A 27,228-nucleotide genomic window follows, 5' to 3' on the forward strand; every position below is an offset into this window, starting at 1 on the left:
GGTGTGGAGTTGGTGGATCATTTTTGATAGGAAGGTTCCTAATTTTTTTTTTTTTTTTTTTTTTACAAACTTTCAACACACTTTCATAAATAATGACTGATTATTCAATCTTTAATGTTGATTTCCAGTTGATGGTAAAAACAGGTGTTTTAAGGAGTTTTCACGTGTGTTAATGCGGCTGCTGTAATGAGCTTCACTCCATTGGTACTATTACTTGTATCGATACTGTTTATCGATCCGGCATTTTTATCAATATCTCTTTTTTTCAAAGTTTTTCTATGATAGCAACCCATAAGAACAAGGTTAAAGGACCTTTACTGTCAGAGTTTATTGATCAGAGCACTACAGCGAGGTGGTGCACACCCTGGAGCTTCCACAGCACACCAGAGTTCGACGAGAGCCACACCAAGATTCTGTCTTTGGCTCGGTCCCAGTGTGGCTGGTCGGCTCTTCACACCCCCTCTGCCTCACTGTACTAAACCCGGAACAGCTGGAGTACACCCGATAACAGCTGCAGCACGGCTGGATGAGCTCTGGCTTGATGTCACATGTGGGGTACTGATAACATTGGTACATTTGTTTCTTAAAACATTTAAACAAGAATATGTTCAATAGTGTTTTTTGTTCACCCATTTCCACTGTCCTTCTCTCAGAATTTGTTTTTTTTTTAATAAATATTGTCAAGCGTTTGTTTTAGTAGGACTCTGCTGTCTATTTATGTGCTTGAGCTGCATTCTTGACCCAGTTGGCGCAAAGAAACAACGTAAATGTTGTGGATGAGGCCAAAGACACAGGAAACATGGGGGCCAGCCTGCAGGACGACACGCTACTGGCGCTACTGTCATGACTGTTATCTTAGCCTTAATCCAACCCTGTCATGTAGGCCTAACCCAGACTGGGCAAACCACACCACAGTGCCACCTCTCACAAGACGGGCGACCCTCATTCCCGACACGTCACTGCAACGTATTTGCTCCAGATTTTAAAAGCAATTTAACAGCCAAAGCCCTCACGTGTTGTAATTTCCAACATCCGAGGCTGCAAAATTAAGTTGAATTGCCAGGAAATCCAACAAGCCTCCCGGGAGACCGATGCCCCCCCCCCCTCCAGTCTGGAGCACGGTGACCACAGAAGCCTCCGGCAGACGCAGGTCAGTTCATTGACACCGTGTTTGCATGTGTGGACAAGTGTGTGTAAGTGGAGGATTAACTGTCTATAACTTAGCGGTTTTCCTGTTTAGTCTGAGTGTGTGACCGTCTGGAAGAGGCCAGCATCTGCAGAGCTGGAGCCAGACAGACACACAGACCCAGATGCTTAAACCCACATGTCCCTCCTCGTCGCCTCTGTAATGAGTGTGTGGCCATCTGGAAAAAGACGACATTTGAGCCTCTAATTTTCAGAAATTGGATGCAATTGCAATTCAAAGAGAGGCTTTACGCTCTAATGATCAGGGATATATTTTTCTGCTCCTTCCCTGTTCGGCAGTATAGCAATAGAAAAAAAAAAAAAAATTAAAGCGGTAACTTACACTTTAGAGTATTTATACCGACTCGTTGGTTAAAAACTATTTCAATCCAAAGCGAGCTGGTGTTGCTTAAAGTTGTGGGTGCATGGGCAAATTGGCCGGTGGCTGATACGGTGCGAGGGAACATGTAATAACTGCCGAGAAAGGAAGGTCTCAGCTTGTAAACCCTTGAAGTGAAATTTAATTGAAACAGAGATGAAGGCAGAGAGACAGGTCAATGTCCTGACCCTTTTGATCAGTCCGCAATCTCCTCTGCTGTTATTTTCTTTGTATAATAAGTCATTCACTGCACTCTTTCAAGGCAATGGGACTGACTTTCCTTTGTTGATTCACACGCGCGCGCCTGCAAAGCGCGCGCGCCCGCACGCACACGACTGTCATCATTCTCCGCGTTCTGCGTGTTGTTTCCATGGTGACACAGTTCACGCTGACATGTTGGATAAATGAATGACTTTAGTAATAGACGGAAAATTACATTTCCCGGACATCAAATACCTTTCTGTTTCTGTCAGCCTGCGTCGCACTAACACGAAGTTCTGCCTTAAAACAATTTGTCATAATACCCTCTAAATACAAGGAATGATTATGTTGTCATAAGTCATATAGCTCACCACAGAGCTCTGAGCTCAGTATACTAACATGTTCAAATCACAAAGCCAACATGCTGATTCTCAGCTATAATTACAGTTTAGCATGAAACACTTTTTTCCTCATACTTGTTTGGAAACTGTTTTGTGACTAAAGCATTAAAGAAACACATTGCAGTGATTGCCAGTGTGAATGTATTGGTGCGGATTGTTGTACATGAAAACAGTTCAAGAGCTGCAAAGCTGCTGTTTGAGAAACTGCGCCTCATTAATCCTGAGCTACTCTGGAAATGAAAGATGGCTGACTGGGAGTAACACTGAAGTTCCAATTAGTATTTCCAATCTACAGCTCATCGTCAAGATAATCATGTTTGAGTTACCAACTAAAGAAATTCATTCCTGTCATGTTTAACTGAATAAGCATATTGATAATAATAAGAAAAAAAAAAAAAACAACAAAATAAGGCAAAACATGTTTGCAAATAATGGAAATACAACAGTTACATCTCTACATAGGACAGACATTAGAATGGGGCTTATGGTCTGGAAAATACAGCAGTAACTGCAATCAATAAGCATTTTGATTAACTGGTGCGTTGTATTTGTGAAAAATTCAGTCTTAATATCAATGAAAGTTTGAATCAAATTTTCAGTGCAGGTGGATATCAGCTGGAGCTAGTATCAAATCGCACACACAAATTATCCCATGAAAATAATATGTATGAATAATAAGTCAATTTTCTCTTCGATTTGGTGGAAAGATGTATAACCTAATATCTTAAAATCTTACCATTTCTTAGCACATTTCAGCAATATATGTTGTAAATAAAGCCATGTCGTGACAGAAAAATTGCAGCTATGATTTGATGATCCAGTTTGGCCTCATTGTTGTAGATGTTGATGATGTTCTTGACCATCCTCATTAACAGTTTTTATATATATATATATATATATATATATATATATATATATATATATATATATATATATATATATATATATATATATATAAGTAAGGATACTGCATACTGTTTGTAAAAATGCTCTACATTTTTTTTGTGTGCTAGGAATGCAGTAGAACATTTGAAAAGCCCTTTCATGTTTTGTTTTTCATGGCCTCTAGAGATCGGTGAATATAACAATGTTAAATTTAGTACAAAAGCACAGTTCACTGCATTGTTAAAGCTAATAATAAAATCGTAAAATCCCTCTACGAATAAATACATTTACATATAAATTTGATGTATTTTCCTGCCTTTACTGTTTCTCCTCAGTCCCTGCTATCCCCTACGGTTTTCCTACATTTTTATCCTTCCGCACTAGTGCTGTAAATAAATATGTACTTTAAGCTTTCTTGTTATGACTTGTCTGGAGTGATAAGGGTTAGAAAAAAATACATTAATCAGTATTTTTGTTTCCCCACTTCTATCTCCGGCTTTACATCTGTTGGCCGCTCTTCTGTCGACCTCCAGGGTGTTCGGGGGAAAGCTGAAATGAAAACTATGTCAACATCCTGCTCTCCGAAAGACTTCCTGCCCTGGGAGAGCACGAGAGAGAAACTGCATGTGTGTGTGTGTCTGTGTGTGTGTGTGTGTGTGTCTGCATCTTCGTGCTTGATTTTGAAGTTATTTCTATAATGTGAGCTTTGTTGAACTTAACGATAAGCAGCGTGCCGTGAGACTTTGAGGACAGGTGGTCATCCGTGTGTTTCGTTTGTGTGGTATGTGACCAAGATGAAAACTGATTACAGGAGATATTCAAATTTTTCATTTATGATTCTGATGAAGTGATGTTTATCACTCTTGGCTCAATTTCCCTTTTAAGTTATCCCTAAACAAACCTCATTACTGGATGTTTTCTTTTGTCATGATCCGATTGTTTATGATCCATATGAAGGCCCCGATTCAGATATCTGAAGTTCACATGAGCTCGCCACTTTTCAAAGTTTGCTTTCATAAGTCCGCTTCTTTCAGGAACAAGTGTTTCTGAGCTGTACGACTCTGCTGGGAGATGTTCAGTGCAGCGCAGCGCTTGTAGCTAAAATACCAGACTTTAATATTGACTAATCAACTGAAACATCCCTCAAAATGACATGCATGCTCCGCCGTTTGACTCCCAACACCACTGATGTGATTTGAGCCGAACGTGATGAGTAAACGCTTTACAGACTGAGCCGCACAGTGAAGACCAGCTCAGGTCATGTGAGACGGCGCTCAGAGAAAACGAAAGCAATGCAACGGGTTATGTTTTTTTCTAAAAGTGCCCATTGAAGTCACTCCAATACTTTATATAAAATGAATTATACATTTCACTTTAGTAAAGTTTCTTGAATAAAGCTTTACAATGCTAATAAACAACATTGTTCTCGGTGTGTAATACATTTTCTCGTTGGCCTCATGTGGTTCTGGTCTTAGCGGGTTTTCATCACACTTAAGCAACGACTTAACAACATAGTTCATAAAATGAAGCCATGATCTTTAGATTTTTCTAATATGTCGTGTGATGGCTTTATTTTTCAGAGTGAAACTTTCCTTTGTGTGTAATTTCTACGTTTTCATTTCTACCTCGACGGCTGATACTGTGTGTTGGATGCACTGTAGCATATGAGTGGAAACCAAAGCTTTGTTTCGTCTGGAGGATGAAAGAGGCCAGTTGGTTGATCATATTGATGACGTGACGCGGTCGTGAGCAGAGGCAGGTACCATCAACACACTTGCAAACAATTGCAGATCTCTAATTGTGTTAAAAACAGTGAAATCTCGATTTCAAAAGATGTTTGCGGTTCGATTTCAAGGCTGTGGGAGTTCCACGGTAGGATGTTTGAACCCACTGTGGACATGGGCTGAATCCTGCTGTCCTTGTTAAACCGTTAACAACCCCATTTCCTGGATTTCCTTGTTTATGAAACTCAGAGGAAGAAGAGAAATCATATTTCAGGTGTTCTGGGCACAGCTGAGCTAACAAAGCAGATTAGTTTGTTAGGAAAGCTCCTCGCATGAAATGTCCACAACAGATTAGTGGGCTTTTTTTTTTCCTGTTTGCTTGGAAGGTTGAAAATGAGTCAGTGTTGGTGGTGCAAGTGTATTGTGCATATTAATCTGTTTATGTATGTATCTCTGGTGCATTAATTGTCTTTTGCATATTTGTGAATGTATATTTTTATTTATCTGCGCAGGATGAAGCATGTGTGTGCCTGACTGTTTTGCACCTTTCTGTATGTAAATATGTGTGTGTAAAGGTTCTGTGTGTGTGTGTGTGTGTGTGTGTGTGTGTGTGTGTGGACCATACAGGATTACCACTGACTCATCCCTCATTCCCCTTCTGGTCCTGACCCCTTTAAACAACACTCTATCTTTCTGTGGGAATCCCTCCATCCATCTCTTGCCTTCCATCAATCTTTCTATCTCTTTCCTCATCCGCTCCCCTCGCTTTCTCACCCCCAAACTACTGGAGGTGGAGGGAACGATGGAAAGTTACAGCAAGAGAGGGAGATACAGAGAGAGATGATCCTGTCTTTTTCAACCTTCTTCTTATTCCATCAAGCATACATCTCGGCTCAAAATTCAACAATAACACATCCATCACACGTACACATAAGCGCACACACACACACACACACACACACATAACAAGGCAGGCAGTGCAGAGTCATCTTCCACTGTGACAGAAAAAAGTGAATAAAGTTTTCTTCGTAATGCAATTTGAAACCTTTATAAGATAGAAAGAATTTCCTGTCAGCATGAGCCTTTGGAAATCAGCTGAAGTGCAACTACGTTCTCAGTGAATTCAGTGTAAACTCACAACATAATGAAATTCAAGCTTCATGATTAGCACGTCTAAACAATTGAACTGTTCCAATTAGTGTTGTTATTACATTTTTATCTTTTTGTTCTTATCTACTTCTTGCTGTATCAAGCTCTGGTAATTGGTTTGTTTTGCTTAGTGGTGAATGTAGCTGGTTTTCATGCAAACTTCCCATCGACCACTTGCCTGCGGATTCAAACCAGGAGCTTTCTCGCTGTGAGGCCACTGCACTCATAACACATCACGATGCCAGCCAGCTTTCAGCATCTGCAGCAACGCGTTGCAGTGGGCTTAGTGGATTTACAGACCATCAGAGGAAGGAGTTTATGGCCTCTTTCTACAGTCTTTCTCTAGTTGTAGATTCTTTGCTTAGTTTTAACCAGCACGTAACCAGAGGAGATTGCACAGTGGTGTGGTGGGTAGCTCTTGTGCATCAACCTGGTTCAAGCCCTGATTGGGCTTCAGGGGGGCGGTGGCGAGGGTCTAAATTTGTGGGGGTTAATTTGCTCTTCCTGTTTGTTCTCTATAATTTTTCTAGATATTTCGTTTTCCCACTGCAGTCCATAAACAAGTGCTCGAGATTAATTGGTAGCTGTTTGTGTTCCGTGACGGATCGGCAGCCTGACCAGGACACACCCTGTCTTTACACATAGATGCCTAGAAAAGGTTCAGGCTTCTAAAACCTTGAGCTCAATAAAGACGAATGGATCCTACTGTCATGAAAGCAAAATTCACATTATTTCATTGTTTGCCTTCTACTTGTGCTTTTTCCTTTTCCATCCACTCATCGCCGTCACTCTGGACCTTTGAGCAAGACTCCCAGACATTTGAACGCTCCTGAATGCCACATGAATGCTCCTCATTGTTTTTCTGAATGGGTTAAAGGTAGAGGACACATTTCACTGCACCAATAGAAGATTTTCTCCTTTCTGTCCATTTTGTTTGATGCTAGCCTCTCGTTCTCAGGTTGGGATGTTAAAGCAGCTTCTTCGGCAGTGACACCGTCTAGTTTTCTCTGACTAAATATGTACATTTTGACAGTATTATAATTTAGAGCCTGTGTGGCTGCGAGCCCCCTGAGACGTCTGGTTAACAGAGCGAAGACGGGGGATAGAAAGGCCAGCAGACAGACAGACAGATGTACAGACGGACGGGCGGGTTACCACAGTTATCAGAGCGGAGAGAAGAGAATAGAAGGTGACGAACCTGAGTAGGTGTGTGTGCCTGTGTCTGTGTGTGTGTGTGTGTGTGTGTGAGGCAGCCACAGACCCATCGGCACACAATCATTGTGTCCTTGTCATTCATTGATACTGAAATGTGAACCGCCGTCTTTATCCAGCCCTCTCCGTTTCTGTTATCTCACCTTTTTGTTCAACATGAAAGGCGAGAGAGAAAAATTGTTACCACCAGCTGAAGGCAGAGTTGCACTCACGGTCCGATTTTTTTTCCAAGAAATAATTTCGATGTTTCGTGGAAGTTGCTGTGACAGATAATACAGACGCCGAGACCCTGCGGAAGTCTCGGAAGTACACTTTATTGAAATTTTCCTGCACTGCCTCTTGTATTGTTTCATAACCTCATAAAGGTGTATTTCTTAGTATCCTGATGATTGAATTGTGGAAATTGTGTTTTTTTGGCCCTACAATGGCTGCCCTGAGCAGCCTGAGCTGGGATCTCAAAATTGCTTCTCACATCCTGGAAATCCTCGGTGATTCTCATAGGTCTGCTGTTCCGTTCATCGATACCAGTTTCCCTATTGGGGGCAAACAACCACAGCAATCAGAGTGGTAAAAAAAAAAAAAGAGGCATCAGAAGTCCCACAAAAGGCAGAAATGAAGCTAAATGTGTAGAAAAATGGCACAAGATCTCTTTTAAAAGCATTTTACATACTGTTAAATTCATAGGTTTGTAGAAATATCTCTGAAATCAGAAAGTAACAAACAGCAAAGCCGACCATAACTTTCCATTTTACATGAAACAAACAGACTTCCTTTTCTGAATCTGCCGTGGTTCTGTGAATCAGACACGCAAAACTGATAAGAAGCTTATGGCATTAGCTATAAACCAAGGTAAAATGACACTTTTAAGATTGCACAGTCTCCCACTCGCATTTGCGTCGAGAGCCTCTTCCAGGTCGTGGATCAAAACCTTTGAATAAGCAGGATGTTGGCTTGACTCGCTGGCAGGAGCCAGAGGCAGTAGGTGTAAATGGTGTGGAGAAGAACCATAAAAAATGCGCTCATGAAAACAACGGTTCAGAGCAGGCATTACGGCCTTAACGAAGATCATTTCTTCAAAATCCTAGCGTCTGGCAGCATGCGGTGCATCCTTTTCTTCTCCGCCCTGTGATGGGTTCCTGGATTGGGATATTCAGAAGGCATTAGCATGGAGAGACCTTGCTTTCTATTTGAGAACGTCATTGTTTGCCTATCGACGCTGTTCGGATTGAGTAAGAGCGAACAAAGGAGTACAGACAAAAGAGTCGAACCTTCTCTCTGCCGACTTGTCTCTTTGAGACCCGGGCAAAACATCGTACTTTAAATCTTCAGATGTGTTCAGAAGGATAGATTGCTTTTTGATACAGCATGTGTTGAAAGTTTTATATTCTTTTGTATTGTTCTGGCAGAGGACAGAAAGGGAGCCAAATTCACACTTGCTTCAATTTGAAACAGACTGAAGAATTAGACGTTGTGATTATATTTGGATGAGTACAGTGTGGTGATCGCTGTTTATTGAATTACTACAAATGTTACTAATGCAAAAGATGTTACCTCTCCAAGTGTGTTTCTCCCAGAAGTCGGTATAGCGAGGCAAGCCGCATAATCCTCCTCCTCATTTCCATTTGCACCATTTTTTTTTTTTTCTTGAACTCTTCAGATGCTTGTTTCTGACTTTAAATAGTTCTGGCCAATCACACTTAATTGGGAAGAATCTTTTTGCAACAGACTGCCCCAAGTGCAACGAACAAGAAAATTATCTTTTTTTTTTTTTTTTTTTTCCTGCGCTCACGCTTTAACACCGCTCTGCCAAACAGATGAATTCCCAGTTAGCTGTCAGCTACACTCAGATTAATTAGTGTCAGTTTGGTGGCGACATATGAGGTTATTTAGAGCTCTAACTGAGGAAATGGAGAAGGCGGAAGGAGAGGTGGTTGACCACGATCTTGCGGCGAGCACAAAAGCAACACTTCTACAGATTTCATATGTATATTGATGAAATTACGCTGTCATATCTTCTTTACATTTTTTTTTTTTGTCATATTGTTTAACTCTGAGAAGAAAAGTGACCGTACTTACTGACTGCATGTATTCACCCATCCATCTTTTATGCTCCTTTATTTTACCAGCTTGGGGTCACAAGGGGGACCGGAGCTGAGTCCAGGTGATTCTGGGAGAAAGGCAGGGTGCACCCTGGACTTGTCAGTAATCCATGACAGAGTAAATGCATAGAGACAGACAGCACACACTCTTTCATTCTCTTTGGAGCCATCAATTAACCCTCAAAGCTCAGACTTGGACCAGGGACACCCAAAGGTCAAGCCAACTGTGGCTTCACACGTTCTCTCAATTCAGGATTTCTGCTGTGCCTCTACATCAACGCTACGATACAGAAATCCGATAACGCTGATGGGAAAGAAAAAAAAAAAAAAGGTCACTGCGACCTCACATGTTCCATGTTTGAGTGCCACGTTTCAGCAAAGCTTCCACTCAATACGTTATGAGTTTGGACACACATCATTATCAGCCACTACCGCCGTGGCTGGGGGAGGCAGTAATTCCATTTTATTAGTAGAGGCTTCGCGGTGGCTGTCCTCGGTGGCGGCTGAGCAGCGGATGCATTAGAGGCTTCTGCTCCTCACACACAGTGAGAACTTGGGCTTGAATATTCATCCGGGATCCATTCTTCCTTTTCATTAGAGCTCCGTGTTATTGAAATCCGGGCTTCCTAAGTGGTGGAGTCTTCTCAGATGTCATAACCGAAAGGCTTCTAGGCAAGTGCTGGACCGAGTGTGTATGTGAGTCTGCGTGCGAGAGTGTGTGTACACATGTGTGGGAGAGACTTTGGGTGTCTCAGATGTTCTTCACAGTTCATCAGTGTTGACATCTGGCCAAACAGCTGGACACGCACACACACACATACACACACACACGCACACACATCAAAGTTTCTCCTCTTTGGTTTTCTTACTTCTTCAAATTTGTTTTTCCCTTCGTGTCCTCTGTGCCCTACAGATATTGAACATTTTCTTTGTGTGTCTGTGTTAAACATTTGTGTGTAGGTACGGATTGTTGTTTAAGCATTAAAGAACCATGAAGTAGGACTGGACTGTCGTAAGCAACAAATTTTATTCACGTGTTTGTCCGTGCGTGTTTTCCAGACAGGAAACGTGAACCATATGTATGTTAAGTATTCCAGAACTTTAAACACCACAGCCATGTCCTTCTCCGTCAGCGCTGTGCCGAGGTTTTACTATGGGAACTACACGGATCAGCTTTACTTACTGGTGGGAAAAAAACGTATACATGTCGCTCTTGTCATGATGACATGTGGACGTTGTACAAACAACTCTACATCCAAAATTCCGTTGCCTGTACTTGTTTTATGCAAGCTAGCATTGCATGGCATCAGTCCGTCCATCCATCCATCCATCCATCCATCCATCATCCATCCATCCATCCATCCATCCATCCTAGGAATTCAAAATTCAATAATTTAGTTATACTGAATAACTTATTTACTTTATCCCATCAATATAATATAAATAATATTATAGTTGAAGGTTTATGTTATTGGAAATATCTGGACATGGCCAACATATGTGTAAATAAACAACCTTTTCATCTGTTATTATTGATCATTCTCTGCCCTATATGAGTGAAAGCCAATAATTATGTTCTCAATTCATATTTCATCAAAACGTAAAGAGCACATGGTTGTTGCTCTGTATGGGGTGAATTTTATTCATGCTTTTACTTTACCAAAAATACACCCAGATTAAATAAGTTGGATGAGATGAAACCCCTGCCCTCCCCCTCATGTTCCAGACTAATTACTCAGAACCTCAGTACAACAGGAATCCAAGCATTAGTTGGCTTATTTGGAATAAGACCACATGGAAGAACTGTCATCTTTTTAATGATTCGAAATACAAAACCTGAATGCAAAGCAGGATGAGCAGGATGTACCGGTTGTTCCCAATAACCCTCAGCGCTGCTTTCTGGTGATTGGACATGTTTTCTGGCGTTATTTTATTTTGCTTTGAAGCAGAAATCCTGCCACGGCACATTTAAACTGCTTTGATCAGGTTTGATTTTGTGATTGGTGAGCATTCTTCCACACACTAAACTTTCTTTAAAATCAGTGTGTCATCAGCATCATTATTGATCTTATTTATTCGAGTGTTTTCCATTTTTTGCAAATCTTTTTTTTCTTTAAATTCTGTGCTTGATGCTCTTGTTATTCAAGTTATTGATGTAGGAAAACGGAGCCAAACCTCTGCTCGCTGTCTGCAAAGGACATGTTGCCGTTCAGTCGCAGGGCTCAACACACAGTAAGACACACAATCACAAACATGACCAGGAAACCTTGAGTCAACAAACGACCCGACAAACATGTGGGAGGCAGTCAGAGTTCAGAGAAAACTTTAGTATGATTGAACTTCTACAGCGGTGATCACCGTACTACTATTATACCTTAGATTGCGATAAATTGTAGAGAATAATGAAGATTCCTCTGTGGGCAGGTGTGTGCAGGAGGAATTCCTTTGTGTCCTGCTGCTATAGAAAAACTGCTTCAAGGTTTCACATGTTGTGGATATCTACTGTCTACCTTCTCAGTGGTTGGGGTGTTTTTCACCTGCTTCTCTGTCATTTTGAATCAACCCGACTATCTTGCTCCGACTGCCCGGATCAACGGGGGAATTTGGCGCCGGTTTGACACCTCGCCATGTGCTGGAGTGGGTTCGACAATAATGCCTTGATTGTTGGTTTGTTCACTGAAACTGAACTGTCGTTTCTACCAGTCCAGCATCACAAGCCATTGCAGCTGTTATCATTCAATGTGTTGAGAATGTTCTTCACTGTTCTGCCCGGAGCCAGACAGGAAGATCTGTGAATACTTTTATGTTTGACGCCGTTCTTTTTTTTTTCTTAACCCCACAAAGAGAATGAACGCTGCATCAATATGTCAAGCTTACTTCAGAGAAACGCAGATAGCTTTGTGTCTTGTAATATTTTTTTATTTTCATGTGTGTAATTGAATGTGCGTGTGTTTTTTTTTTTACCAGGGCTGTTTCCAGCTGTGCTGAATCTGGCGACGATGGCGGACATAACAGCCAACGCCACCTGCGGTTCGGACGGCCCGGAGATGTTCTGTAAGCTGGTGGAACACGTACCAGGGCAGCCCGTGAGAAACCCACAGTGTCGCACCTGCAACCAAAAAAGCTCAAGACCATTTGGTGAGAATATTTCACACTCTCACAAGACGGTCCCAGTTATTCTTCTGTGTTTTAAAAAGTGAAGTATGTGCTCAGTAAAGTATAACCTGTTAGCAATAAATATTCTTTTCTTTGGAAAAAGTTGGGAAGAAAAGTTAATGAACAAATGTGTAATTCTTCCATTTTGCCACCTGTAGTTGTCAGATTTAAAGGAAATGTCACAGGTTAGTACTCACAGGATTCGTAGGTGCCAGTCAATATGAAACATCCATTTTTCCCCCTGAATCTTTGTTCTTATACCAGCAATCTTGCGCACACAGCCTACATAACAGCCCTGCATTGTGACCTTTGCTTTATAATAAACTAATATTGTGTTTTATCAGCCCGCTCCATAAGAGCTATTGTGCCGAGTTGGTAACAGCACACAGAAGTGGATTCTACAAATGGGTGCCCTTTTTTTTTCCATATCCAGAGAGAAACAAAATCATGTGAAATGGAAAGAAATTCTGTTATTCTTTCTTCTACTAGGTGCTTTTGTTACCTGGCCTCGAACAGCTGAAATGTCAGGGTGGAAAAAAACAGCAGAAAAAAAAAACATTTCAGAGCGACTGTGGCTTCAAGAGGAAAAATACTTTAAGATAATTAAACTAAAACAGACAATAACCCCCCCATCCTTTTAGTTTTTTTTTTTTTTTTTTAGCATTTTCTTTCTCTGTTTGTGTGCACAGAGCGCCACCCCATTGAGTACGCTATAGATGGAACTAACCGCTGGTGGCAAAGTCCCTCCATCAAAAATGGAATGGGATACCACTATGTGACCATCACGCTCGACCTAAAACAGGTAAAACACACACACACGCACGCACGCACGCACACGCTCATCCCTCTTCTTTTCCTACATGCAATAGTAAATAATGGGCACAAAGCTTCCACAGCAAACATGCTGTTTGATCTGGAATCAAACAGCTTTAGCAGTAAATTAATAATCACCCTGCATAGTGAGCACACTTCCGTCTTCTCGGATATATTCACTCAATCATGCATGTGAACAGGTGTGCTACATATTGTAAGAATTGTGAGTGTGCACATGAATCCGTTCGGATGTGTTGAGCTGGAGTCTTTTATTAAACACTTCCTCGCACAATGAGAGAGTACACGTTTTAGCCCAGGTGTGTGTGTCTGGTGTTGATGGTCCTCTAATGTTAAGTGATGGTGGATTGAAGCTTCATCTCTTTGGTGTTAAGCCGCCGTTCCCTGCCGGCTCCCCAGACGTCAGCGCAAAGTGCCTCCTCACAGTACTTCAGCTGTGCTTTATTTTGGATATAGAATGTTTTGGAAAACGGTGATGGTGACTTTTACCTGCTGTGGATCAAATTTGATCGCAGCTTCTGTTCTTTAGTGAGGAGAAACTTTTTTTTCTTTTTAAGTAATGGATGAAGACCTTGAAAATCAATAGTAAAATTTGAGTCTGTCCTGTGACGTACTCTGCAGACGATTGAAAAACGGATGGACGTGCGAGCTTCTGAGATGTGGTCTCCACCAGGGCATCGGTCCTGAACCTCCCAGTACTCATTCCATTTATCAGTCCATGACCATGTATTCAAATACGGTCCTTTCTTCTTGCTTTATCTTTTCATAATGCCAGTCGATTCATCTGTGAAGGAAAATGATGTTTCCCTGTCAGGGTGTTTGTCCCTCTGCCACTGATTCACATAAACACACCAGCTTGTCATTAGTTCTGCTTTTATTTAAAAAAAAAATTGCAATTTTAAAAAATGGAGCCGTCAGAAATACACGTGAAGTTAGAAAAACAGAAGACAATACCGTGCGCAGTGCCTGATGACAAAAACAAACATTACAATGCTGTGAATACACGAATGAGGACCTGCGATGGTCACAACTCTAAATGATTTCATTATTTATTGTGGTTTATCAAAAGCAGTGGTGTCAAACATAGAAAATGTGTGTGTGTATTTCTCCCAGCAGTCCCCGTACATTCGGCGATTTTGAATTCATAGGTGCTGTGTGAGTGTGTGCGATTGACCCGCCGTGTTTGCCCTGTGATGGACCGTCCGGTGTGTGTACCCTGCCTCCGCTCGTAGCCACCCGGGACCTGCTCCAGCAATCTGTGACCCCGAATTGGATAAAGCAGCTCAGAGGTCGGATGGATTGATGCGATATTGAGAGCAGTGGGAGTAACGCCACCAGGAGAACCGAGCCGAGAGATCAGTAACACAGCGGTGAAAGCGCTCGACCTTACCTCCAGTAGAGCTCTGAGTCTTTTGTTGTGCTTTTGGATGCAACTAAATTAAAAGAGGAGCCGGAAACAAAAGGCATGGCTTTTTCACATTTCATTGTTAAAAATTAGCATCATTATATCAAAATTATACTTTTTATTCAGGTTTTGTTAAAAGTCATTCAAATAAATGTGAACTTTACTATACTGTACTTCTACCTTTTTGCATTAATATAAAATCTGACACATTTGTAAATATTTAGAAGCCATTGTGCTATTATTTTCCTTGCCTTGCCCAAATTGGACTGAATCTCGCAACTAAGCGATAATGAGCTTAACAAACCTGATCCTGAAAGTGGTGTTTAGAGAATGCTCTATCTATAGATGTATCTGCGCTATCGAGAAAACAGGCAGCCCTCAGTGCTGGAATGAGATAAACCAACTTCGCGATCAGTCATTTAATAGCCACGCGTGCCTCTCTTTAAATATGGGTTTCCGTTTTTGATTGGGAAATCTTGGCAGGAATCTTTGTGATGGAGAAGCCGTGTACTGGCATGGGATGATTTAGGACATTTCGCCTGGTTTAGTAGTGTGATTAAACAGACCAGACTGCCAGATTATAATTATATGGATGTCATGAGACTAAAACTCAGATGAGAGATTTATTTTATGAGAAGCCCTTCATTTAAAGAAGGCAGTCAGAAATTGCTCAGAAGGTTCAAAACAGATTGATTTTTAGGCAAATGAAGAAGAAACACCAATATTCTAGGAAAATACCAAGATGCATTAATGAAAACATTCATGAAAACACTAATGAAGAAAGACTTGGGACTCCTGTCTGGATTATTTTGGCTAAGATTAGAAAATAAAAAAGTTTCATTCACTTTTTGAATATTTTAGTCCGTCTTGTTTTGTGGTCTCAGTGGATCGAGGACCATCTCTCACTGTGAGATTAAATTTAGGGCAAGATCTGCATCAAGATCAAATGAAAAAACTGAAAGAAGTGTGCTCGAAAGTAAAGGTTGAAAAAGAAATAAGCACCAGAAATGAAAAGAATGTGAAAATGTGATAAAGTCATGATATAATAAAACATAAGACTTGAGAGGAAGAACCTCAGTCATGAAAAAAGTTAAGAAAAATGCATACATTTTACCTTAACATAAAATGTATATAATTAATCATACTAAGGAAAATGTCAATGTACTCAGTGAGGGAGGGAAACATGTTTGTTTTAATTCCTGGGTGTACTTTCACAATTAAATCTTATCTCCCAGCATAGAAAGTACTAAATGAACATGTTTAAGGATTAATTGAAATTATACAGATATTTGCCAGAAACTCAGACATTAATGAAGAGTTGAGTGGGTTTTACTTTCACAGCATGAGTCTGTACGTGATGAGGGGGGTTCGGGTTACAGCCACCCGTCAGTCACTCGCCGCTGTTGACAGCTGACATGTAACGTTCTCACACACCACTGGAAGAGACCTGGAGTTCAGTGTCTTTGCTCAAGGACACTTTGACAGACAGTGAGATGGGGGGTTCGGAATTGGAAAAAAAAGACTTCACCAACTGAGCTGCAGCCGTCCCAGGAAGACAAAATGAAAATGCAGGAGCTGCCTTTTCTCTCACATGTAACCTATGAGAACCCATGAACTGTGTTTGTATTTTATTTGACTGTTGGAAAACTAAGTAGGTGTCTCTGTGAAGTTTATTGAAATCAAACTGCTCGCAAAGAGAGCTGCGCCGTGTTGGTGGTGCCCCGAGAAAATGATGATGATCGCGGTAATGGCGGTAATAGAAATTGTCGGAGGTGGCGCCGCCATCAGAGTTTTCCCAAAGCGTACAGCGAGACCTGTGCTCTGGCACGCTTCCACCAACAATAAATTGCGGCGGAAAATGCAAAGTGACTCACTGCCGACGTGGCGAAACCCCAAAAGAACGGAGGCTTCAAATTATAGCCAGCGGGTTTATCCCCCAAGAGCAAGACGAAGAAGGAAAAAAAAAAAAAAAAAGTGTCATTATGTCTTCTTTCCATGTTGCAGTTTTTCTATTCTGATCTTTTCTATCATAACACAGAGACAGACCCAGACAAACGTAACAGACTGATTCTGCTTCTGTAAATGTAATATGTTCAGCAAAACAGGAATCCATCAGAGAGTCAGATTGAAATACTGAAACAACACGTGATAATTGCATTTTTCCTATTATTCCTTTGTAATTGAATTTACAGACCAAGGTAGAGCAGAGAAATGAAAAGAGGCCAAACTCAGGTGAGATTAGTTTATTTATATGTTTATGTCAACCATCACATATGAGCAACATAATTATACGCCCGGACAGGAAGTAGAGAAACAGATATCTTGACATGTTAATGACTTTGGGCCCATCAATCAGACCTTTCACCACTGTGGTGCGGCGGCGGAATAAATATTCAGCCTCAAGTGTTTCTACAAACACAATTTCACACCTGTCTCTGAAGTGGTACGGCCTCTGAATGTATCTACCTGGTTACTCTTGTTCGCTCAATCGCACGCCGCCACTTCCACGTCAGCGCACGCCGCCACTTCCACGTCAGCGCACGCCGTGGCCGATAAACGTGCCCGCATTATTTCTCCCGCTTGTTCACAGTCAGAATTTTAGCGAGTTACCCAAGTATGATTATAAGCATTGACAGCTTGATAAGAAGACTACACTGAAGTCATGCTTGAAAAAAATCCACCGCGGAACAGTTCTCATGTATCGTAAAGACAGACAGTTGGATTTGAATCAACATGGAACGTATAATGTACATGTCAGGCACACATTTCGACGAAGATTCATCAGCATTTCTATAAACTGAGTAACATTATGTGCTTCTTTTACGCTGAGAGAAGTTTTATCACTTTCACAGCAGCGGTTTTTTTTGCAGGGCTTGATGCAGTTGGAGAATCACGCTGACCCTCTAAAGCAGGCTGTAATGACGGCTTTTTCCCACATCGCTGAGATTCCATATAAATAAGAAAATGAATGAATAAAAAACATTGATCGATTGGTCTGATCTGTTCAATGAAAGGAAGATCATTATCAAAAATGATGCAGAGAAATATTGGGATTGTGTCAGTGATTCCTCTGGAAGGACCCTCCGGTTCTGCGGCGTAATAGCAAGACTTAATCGTACTGCGTTCAGGCTCCAGTCGACTTTATTTCCACCAGCAAATTTTCAATATTACAATAATGTCCAGAAATTAAATACATAAACATGCGACGACTTTTACAAACATCTTCATCTGAAAAGACCGAAAACAATACTTTAAAATGATTTATGACCGCAATTATGTATCTAGCACATTATGAGAACGCACTCGCTGTGTAATGATCACCTATATATCAAACGCTGATAATGTCCGTGTTTGTGTTAGTGTGTGTGTGTGTGTGTCCGCCTCGGCGAGCACTTTGTGTATACGTCTGTGTGAGTTTCGATCAGTCGGACAGAAAGCTATTTACCCTCCAGCGCACTGAATTTCCCTTGTGACCGCAGTCATCTCACTCAGAAAATGACAGTGGACTCTTGTATTTGTCTGTGTGTGTGTGTGTGTGTGTGTGTGTGTGTATGTGTGTGTGTGTGTGTGTGTGTGTGTGTGTGGTTATCGCCTGTGACATCACCACTCTCATTTCCTCTCTTGTTATTGTTGAGCCTCTCTGGACAGAGAGACTAAATAATGAGAAAGAGTGGGAGCTGAGAGACTGTGTGTGACTCTGTGTGTGTGTGTGTGTGTGTGTGTGTGTGTGTGTACGACGGGAGACAGTCGATGTCTGTGTATGTTCTCCATTATTTTTAGATAAATTCGTGTGTCGTAATTGTGCGTGCAGAGGCATCTGACTCGACAATACGCCAAAGGCGCCCCGCAGAGACCTGCGGAAGAAACTTGAGATAATTTTCAAATAACTACCCATTTTATTTTTATTATTATTATTGAGCTGTTACACCTCCAGTCATTTGATATCAAACTAAAAGTCTTCCACCCATGCACAAGCTGCGTGTGAAATATTGTGTTGCCGCCGGCGTTGGCATTAATATGCATATAGATTAAGAAATTAGCAGTAAATGTATTAGGAATTTTTTTTTTTTTTTTTTTTTTTTACTACGAGGGGCTGAACTCTTCTCACCATAGCAACAATCTTTTATCAGCCTGAGACAGGACTCAGTTAAATTGCGGTTATTATGGAAATCCAGCCATCAGTTTGATTGATGGACAGTGGTCAAACGGTGCATCGGCTCAGCTCTCTGGAGACGGAGGGAGAACCTGGTGATCAGGGCTCTGAAAGAGGCTGCCAGTCAAAGTGCTTTTATCCACAGCTCTAAAATAGCCCACTTTATTCACAAATACACATTAAAACTAGTATACTGTAGCCGCAAAATTACTATATCACAGCATAATGAAGCATTCATAAGCATACTCTATTTAACGTTTCACGTCCTATTATCAAAAGAATCTAGATTATATTATGTTGGTGCCCCTTCTAGAATGAATACAGCTCTGACCCATCAAGGAGTGTGGGTTATCTCACATTTTCTATTGACCTTTGTATAAAATTTTCAACCAGTAAGTTGAAAACCAATGGTACGATTAGGACCCAATTACCTAAACCAGATATTGCGATTCATCAGACCAGTTCGTCTTCTTCCGTTTCTCTGATCTATCCCTAATGCTCGAGTTCCCACGGTTGATTATTTCCTGACAAATGAAAGCGCGGCGTGTATTCTGACAGTTTCTGCAGCAGCTCATCTCTGAGGCCAGGCCACAGCCACACACGGCCGGTCTTTTCTCTCCGTGTGCGTCAGCCTTGACAGCCCATGACCCTGCTGTGGTTCACAGCTTCTCCTCCCTCGGACCACTTTTGATAGTACCTGAACACCGTAGGCTGGGATCACTTCAGTAGAGCTCGGTTTGGAGATGCTGTGGCCCTGACATGAAGTATTACTGTTTGGACTCTTTTAAAGCTTACCTAAATCCTCACACTTGCCCATCTTTCATGTTTCTAACGCATCAACTTTGAGGTGAAAATGGTTTCTTGCTGCTTGACAGACACTCAGTCATAGATACCTTAAAAAAGAAATAATCATTACTGATCAATGTTGACAAAATGAGTCAGAACAATGGAATCGCTGTAAAAAAACAAAGGGAATCTCGATTATTTGTCTGAATTGAAGTTATGATTAGTGCTTAAAGTACAGAACAGAAGCTCACATTATTTGGCAGCTGAACTACTTCTGTTTGCTTTTTATTACAAAACAGGTTCAGAAACATAAAAAAAAAAAAAAAAAATATGGCCATAGCATTTAGTGCCAGAAAAATATCTTTACTCATTCCGGTGAGAATGTAAATGAAACATCTGCTGTACTCCATGAAACTTTGTTGGTTTTAATGTTTGACAGTAGCTGGTCCAAGGCAAGAATGTGGGAGAGATTGCAGCATCTGCTGTTTTGTGTGGACTAAAGCCTATTTCAAAGCTTAAGGCCAAATTACGAGCCGGTGTGTGAGCGAGTGCGCCGGTGTGTGTATGTGCATTTTTGTTTGTGTCTGCAAGTGTGGTATGGGCAGTTTAGGCGGATCGGCAGAGAGCGGATCCCAAATGGCTGTTGCACAACAGGCCATCGCCGCGTTTTAACCACAGGCCCGTGTTTGTATGTGCCGCAGTCCTGTCTTGAGGCGGTGTGAAAAGTCACCATAATGTGTCCCGTTTTTCATATTTTGTACGATTTTCTCTGCAATTTGGAGAATGCTGCAAATGCGTTTGCCGCATAACCGTCGGAATGACATTGAAATTTCCACGTTCGGAATGTTTCTTCCGAAGCGTTTCGGTGGAAAAGATGGAGAGATTTTGCTCTGAGCCCAGCGAGCGGCCTCGCCGAATATCTGCCGCGTGTTTGTCTGCATTCAGTTTGGCAGCCGGGGGATGCTGGATGATTCACACTGTCTAGAGCAGGGCCAACAGCTACTTTATTAGTCCAGCGAGATGTTAACACGTTTTCATTTGAAGTGACAGAGGATTTTAACGAGTCTGCATACCGATTGTGCTCCTCTGACGACATCCCCACCTGTGCGTCTGCACGAACGCGCCTTTCATGCCTGGATCCCGAAACGCCGCCTCGCGATCCCTGGCCGCTTGTTTTGAATGCGTCGCGCCTCTCGCTGAACCCGTCCCACCTCGCGTTAGATCTGTCTTTTGTTCTCCGGTGTACGCGTGGCGCTGGAATGAGCTGAACCGAATGGATTCGGAGCCCGGTGCCAGTTTATCGGGCCGGAGAGATTTTAACACGTTTCCATGTGAATGGCCTGTAAACACCAGCTGTCCAGTAAAACCTCTGTCGCTGTGTGTCCAAATCACGCTGAGACAAAATGGATTCTTCACAGTCTATTTAATTGTAGGCAACCCAACCATACTGGGTACTGGGCTTAAATGGACTGATTGAGTGTTAAAATAAACATTTTAAGTGCTCATTTGGCTGCTGTGCTCAGATTCCTGCCAAAAGCCGCTCCCTGGCAAAACTAGTTCCTGTCAAGTGTGTAAGATGGCAGCAATGAAACCGTGCTTGAGAACTGTGCGATTTGCATGGTTTTTTCAGAATAACGTCTCTTGTGAGAGTTAGAAGAGGGCATGCTTGATATTTCTCAACATATATGTGATTCTCTATCCTTTTATCTACTTCTCCACCACATTCGCTGTTGTCATTTCTCTATCAGAAGCAGTGTGCAGCAGAAAAAGTTACATTGACTCAGTCGTTTTTTTTCTTCAGTTTGTTTTTCTGGAATCACAGTTATTCATCAGCTTGGATGAGACTGCTTGATTTAATTTCAGGGTAATATTAGCCGCTGATTGCTTCTTTTTTCAACACTACACTTGTTTGGCTCAGCCAGACAGACCGTTCACTTCCTTTTTAGATAAAACTGGTACTCGTCAGGCAAAACCCTTCATAACATCACCGTGTGGTTGTTGAGTGATGGCAAACTGTATTTTTTTCCCACCGTAAGGTGATGCCATTAAGCCTCTTTCTATGGAATCAGATTTGTCAAGCACTAATGAAAGTGACAGCTTAAGTCTGAAAGTAAGCATGACCACCGACTGTCAGTGCACGTGCATTCAGGAGATCGGCGCTGCAACAGAGTGTTTAGAGATCAATGTAGCTTTTTAATTCACTGATATAAATGCTTTTGTTTTTTTGTACATATCTAGACATAAACTGATCTTTGTGTCTCTTTGTTTGCATTGTGATGGACTGGCGACCTGTCAGGGTGAAACCTTCCTTTGTTCTCGGTCTGCTGGGATCTGCTCCAGACTTCTGCGACCGTCTGCTTAGTGGCAGGGAATGGGTGAAAGACGGATGGGAGAAATATGACTTTGACATCATGTTTGCCTTCACACGGGGAGCAGCAATTCTGTTTTTAGGAAGACTGGAAAGTCGGTTTGTCCCTCAAGGGGTCGGCCAACACGCCCAGTGTGGTAAATAAACCCCCGTTTCATTTAGTGCTGTGTCTTCGTGATTCATAACCCTAACCCTGAATAAATAAAATCCTCTCAAAGTTTGATGACACCAGGGCACTCTAAACTTTTACTTCTCCCTTTCTAAAAGATTTTAAAAAGCAAAAAAAAACCAAAAAAAAAAAAACCAACAACACTGGTATGACAGATAAAACAAGCCGAATCATTTATTCAATCGCATACAATGTGCTCAACATACATAAACATGTCTGAGATACATTTTTCTTTGCCAGATTTGTGGACGGCTGCTTGTTGTTTTTCTGCAGAGTGGATTTTGTTGTTTTTTGTTTTTTTGCCAGACATGTTGAGTTTCACAGTGAGAAAACAAACCAAAAAAAAAAAAAAAATCCAACTTCCATCTGATCCACATTTGATCAAAACTGGGGGTGTGACACATTGCAATTGCCACACACACACACACACACACACACACACACACACACACACACACATACACACACACACACACACACACACACTCAGTCACACACACTGCATTAGTTAGCTGTGTTGATCTATGTTTAGCTGTTGGAGCTGCCTAGCTGTCCCAAAGTTGTCACCATATTACAAGCTGCAGCTGAAAGCTCTCTGACTCTCTTCCTTACACACACACACACACACACACACACACACACACACACACACACACACACACACACACACACACCCAAACGCACAGCGTGAATACAGGTAACAGTGACTCTTTGTAGGTGGTTTGAATGACTGCTATAAGGTTACCTTAAAAGATGCTTTCACACACACATGTGCGCAAGTGCGAGCGTGCACACCCACACACACACACACATTTGGTAGCTTTCTCCCTATTCTAATTGGTGCAATGTGACACTGCTTCCCACATCAGGAGAAGAAAGAGAGATGTAGTTGCCGGGAGAAGGGATGCGGTGAAAAGAGATAGCAAAAGGGAGACGGTGGAGAAAGAGAGTCGGTGTTTGACCTAAATCTAATGTTCTGTATCTATATCCTCCCATCTGGCCGGCTATTGATCTGCCCTTTCCTCCTGTCCAGGGAAAGTTGGATAAACATTTTCAATAGCGGAGAAATGTTTGGCTTATTCAAAAGTCAGAGTGAACCCTCTTTGATGCATCCTATGTTGATTTTCAGCAGCAAGTGGGTTCATTTGCATTAATGTCACATCAATAGGAATACATTTCATCTGTGAAGATGAATGAGCTAATAACTAATTCTTACCTGACTGCTTTCTGCATTATGTTCCTACTCACACAGTCAATTCTAAGTTGGCTGTAATTGTGGTTCTACAGACTTAAAGTGAAGAAAAGGGATGAGTTTTTTTTTAAATTTCATGTTATCATGTCTTCTCTTTGCATTTTCCAGGTTTTCCAGATCGCCTATGTGATCATAAAAGCCGCCAACTCACCTCGACCAGGTATTCACTCACATTATTTCTCATGTAAACACATCTTTAACTTCATGAGCAGCTTCATGGCTGGATGAAGAATTTAACCATGCTGGACTTCAGTAAATTGCATTTTTACCCCAGACTTTAACATTATTGACGTGGATTTAAGAAGACAACAATCTAGTTTACCGTCTGCAAGTGTTATTGCGTTTTCCACTAAACAAGCACCTTTTGCCCTCATTACGCGAGAAGGTGCATGGCTATGCAACGATCCAGCCACAACGCTGTAAGTTAAAGAAAAAAGTTGGCTTTAAAAGACAAACAAACACCAAAACTTTAAATCAATTCTCCGATTAGATAGATTTCCACATCAGTGACGAAAAACAAGTGCCTACACGACAATTAAAAAGGAGTGGAAGTACAATGACAAAGGTTTTAAAAAAACTTTATAATTTTTATTTTTAGTAAACAACAATTCCAAATTTTACTTTTGCGTCACAGACCTATAAGCACTGGATTATGTGCAAACTAACCGACAGTATATTACTGTAAGTAGATAAAACTATAGGAGATGTTTGGGTGGTTATTGAAGACATTCACTCCGGTCAGCAGCAGCTGTATTACAGGATTTCACTCAACGTGAACTTGACCTGCTGCCCTCTGAACGGAGACGGACTCTTCAGAACCTCAGCAAGCAGATTGAGAAACAGCTTCTTCTCTATTCCTCAGATCTGTTTTGCAGTAGCATAACAGGTACTAACGCGGAGGATGGCCACTCCTGGTCCTGCAAGGCCAGAATCCTGCATGTTTTCCATGTCCTTCTGAAAGCCTCTGAAGCCCAGACTCGAACCGTGAGCCCTCTCACATTGAGAGTGCACACTACACTGCACTCCCACCCCTCATTGTCTCTCAAACAGTGATAATGAATTTGATTTATGTTAACTGTTGAACTGATTATCATGTTGAATGTGTTGTATGATGTTTACTTATGCAGTTTTAATGACATTTTATGTATTTTTCTGATTTTTAAACCTTTTTTTTTTAATCAGCTTTAACCAAGAAAAGTAATCCCTTTTCACAGCGACCATATTTGTACCTTCCAATATGAATTTTGACTGATTCAGTGATGAGTTACTGAACTACAATGTCATAGTTTGCTCTTAGTGAGGAATCCAGAATTGACTCATCCGTCAATTTTCTATGTATATTAAACAGTGGGGGGTAAACAGATGCTTGGATGCTCCCCATTATCTTTATTGATCTTTTTCTCATCTTCATATCAGACATTTGAAGCTTTTCATCATTGTGTTCTTTACCAATATTTTTTTTTTGGCCACAGGTAATTGGATCTTGGAGCGTTCGATAGATGGCCTGACATTTGAGCCGTGGCAGTACTACGCCATCACCGAAACGGAGTGCCTGACCAGGTTCAACATCAATCCCCGAACCGGTCCTCCGTCGTACACCAGGGACGATGAAGTTATCTGCACGTCCTTCTACTCCAAGATTCACCCGCTGGAGAACGGCGAGGTAACAGTCGCAGTTATATTTTCTGAAAACCGTCTTCCTAAAATTAATATAGAACGTATAGATGGAGTTAGATGGCATATATTTACAACTCCTGAGAGGCTGAGCTTGTTTGTCCATTTTCAGACCTCTTGTCAGTCAGCAGGGAACACAGGTGGGTGGGTGGGGGTGGGGTTTAAATTAGATTTGCACATGTCAAAGAAAAACAGAAGACATTTTCCATCCTGTCAAGCAGGCCAGGGATACGGACTTGTGAGCTCCTCCACAGGAACACACTGAATCAACACTCGAGTGTGATACCAAGCTTGAGAGCAGGTGTGATTTTATAATGTGAAATCGATTATATAACTGTAATTTCAATAAATGATGGGAAGATAAAATCTGATTTATGATAAAAATAAAATCAAACTCATGTTGACACACACACACACATGCGTGCTGCTGTTTACTGCTGTATTGCTTTGATCAGCCCTGTGCAAAGGCAGCCCATAAGAAACAGTAAGGCAAACCTGCAATAACTGACATTAATGAAGAGAGGACACACACACACACACACACACACACACACACACACCCAAGTGTGCAGTGAAAACAAACTAATCACACATTTTACATTCCCCATGCAGGGCTAATTGTAGAAGCCTCTCTGCGTTTACATTAATGGTGGTGCGTAGTTCTGGTTAACACCTCTGCCAGCGTGTGTGTTCAGTGTGTCTGTGTGTGTGTGTGTTTGTGCTGTATGTGCTTGTGTCCTGCGGGGGAGCGCTAGAGGGGGCGCGAGCTGGGATATGTCAAGAGCTGCAAGTAACGACTGAGGTGTCTGTGTGTGTGTGTGTGTGTGTGTGTGTGTGTGTGTGTGTGTGTGTGTGTGTGTGTGTGTGTGTGTGTGTGTGCGCCTGACAGCTCCCTAGCCGTCTGATCACAGTGAAACCATAATGAGTCGTAGGCGATGTGTCACAGCAGCACACACACATTCACAATGTCACCCCGCCGCTCGACACACACACACACACACACACACACACACACACACACACACACACACACACACACCACTCATGTACACATCTTTCTCTTTCGTTATTTCCATGTGTGCCACTTACACAAATAAGGATTGCTGCATTCATGTATATACGCATGCACACACATGGACGCACACACACACACACACACACACACACACACACACACACACACACACACACACACACACACACAACAGTTGCACTGACTCTACTCTTTGCCTCCCTAATTTTAGTCTAACCTTAAAGGAAATGAAAAACAATTCTGGCCTCATGAAACATTTTTCTCTCTATAAGATGTATATATATATGTGCACACAAACGTGCACCACAGCACTAACATACACAACCATTTCCTTCTTCTCACACACATACACATGCACAGACTCCCAGCTCAGTGCGAGACTGCTTTTTTTTTTTTTTACAGATGCCAAATGTTGCGATTGGCCAGATTAGTGAGACGGACAGATGGACAGTCAGACAGAACCTCACACTCACACACTGCTCATTATGTCGCTGCTTCTTGATGGTTGATTGGAATTTGAACTGAGGCTGCTTCTATCTGTTTCTACTCGGAGTTAAAGGCGGATCAAGCCCCAGTTTTCATGTAAAGAAGCACCCTTGTGTCAGTGTTGTGTTATTTCCCCTGTAGGTTTCAAATGCTTAGAAATAAACAGTTTTGTTGTGCTGTTTTGTGGTTGGTTTTCCAATATCGGAACATGTTTTCCATTAATTCATCTGCATTAATTATGGCTTCTTCGTAGAGGATTCTTAGATCCCTGGACAATTTGTGGCTGCAAACCTGTCATGATTGATAAACCGTGTTGGTTTGTGACTCTAAATTGTATCAGTTTTTACCCACTCATCTGAAAACCGCATTTTTTTTTAACTTAGATTTTCTCAGATCATTTATTTGTAGCATGGTGATTCCTGCATTATCCTGTCTGTAGAATAAAAGTGGGTTCCACGTCATTCCACTTTAAGCTGTCCGTTGGAGCAGGACTGCATTCTGAGCAAGTTGTAATGCCACAAATCATTCCCTCAGTTACACGCCTTAAACTCTCAGCGAGCTCTGTGGAACTTTTTACTTTTAAGAACGAATTTGAAAACTGTCTTCAGACTCTGCTCACACATCATTCTGTGCAGTGAAGCTCAAACATCCTGGAGAAGCGACATCCACCAAAATGCTTT

At 41.7% G+C, this 27,228-nt stretch overlaps 1 protein-coding gene across 1 annotated transcript in view; it reads left to right on the top strand.

The window, feature by feature from the left end:
* Positions 1-27,228, top strand: part of lama2 (laminin, alpha 2) — a 163,599-nt gene that overhangs the window by 23,399 nt on the left and 112,972 nt on the right. The window contains 4 exon segments of the mRNA XM_030109644.1: positions 12,203-12,373; positions 13,081-13,193; positions 23,464-23,515; positions 24,828-25,018. Of these exon segments, the coding sequence (XP_029965504.1) occupies positions 12,203-12,373; positions 13,081-13,193; positions 23,464-23,515; positions 24,828-25,018 (527 nt within the window).

The sequence above is a fragment of the Salarias fasciatus genome, chromosome 15 (assembly GCF_902148845.1).
Source record: "Salarias fasciatus chromosome 15, fSalaFa1.1, whole genome shotgun sequence".
NCBI lineage: Eukaryota > Metazoa > Chordata > Actinopteri > Blenniiformes > Blenniidae > Salarias > Salarias fasciatus.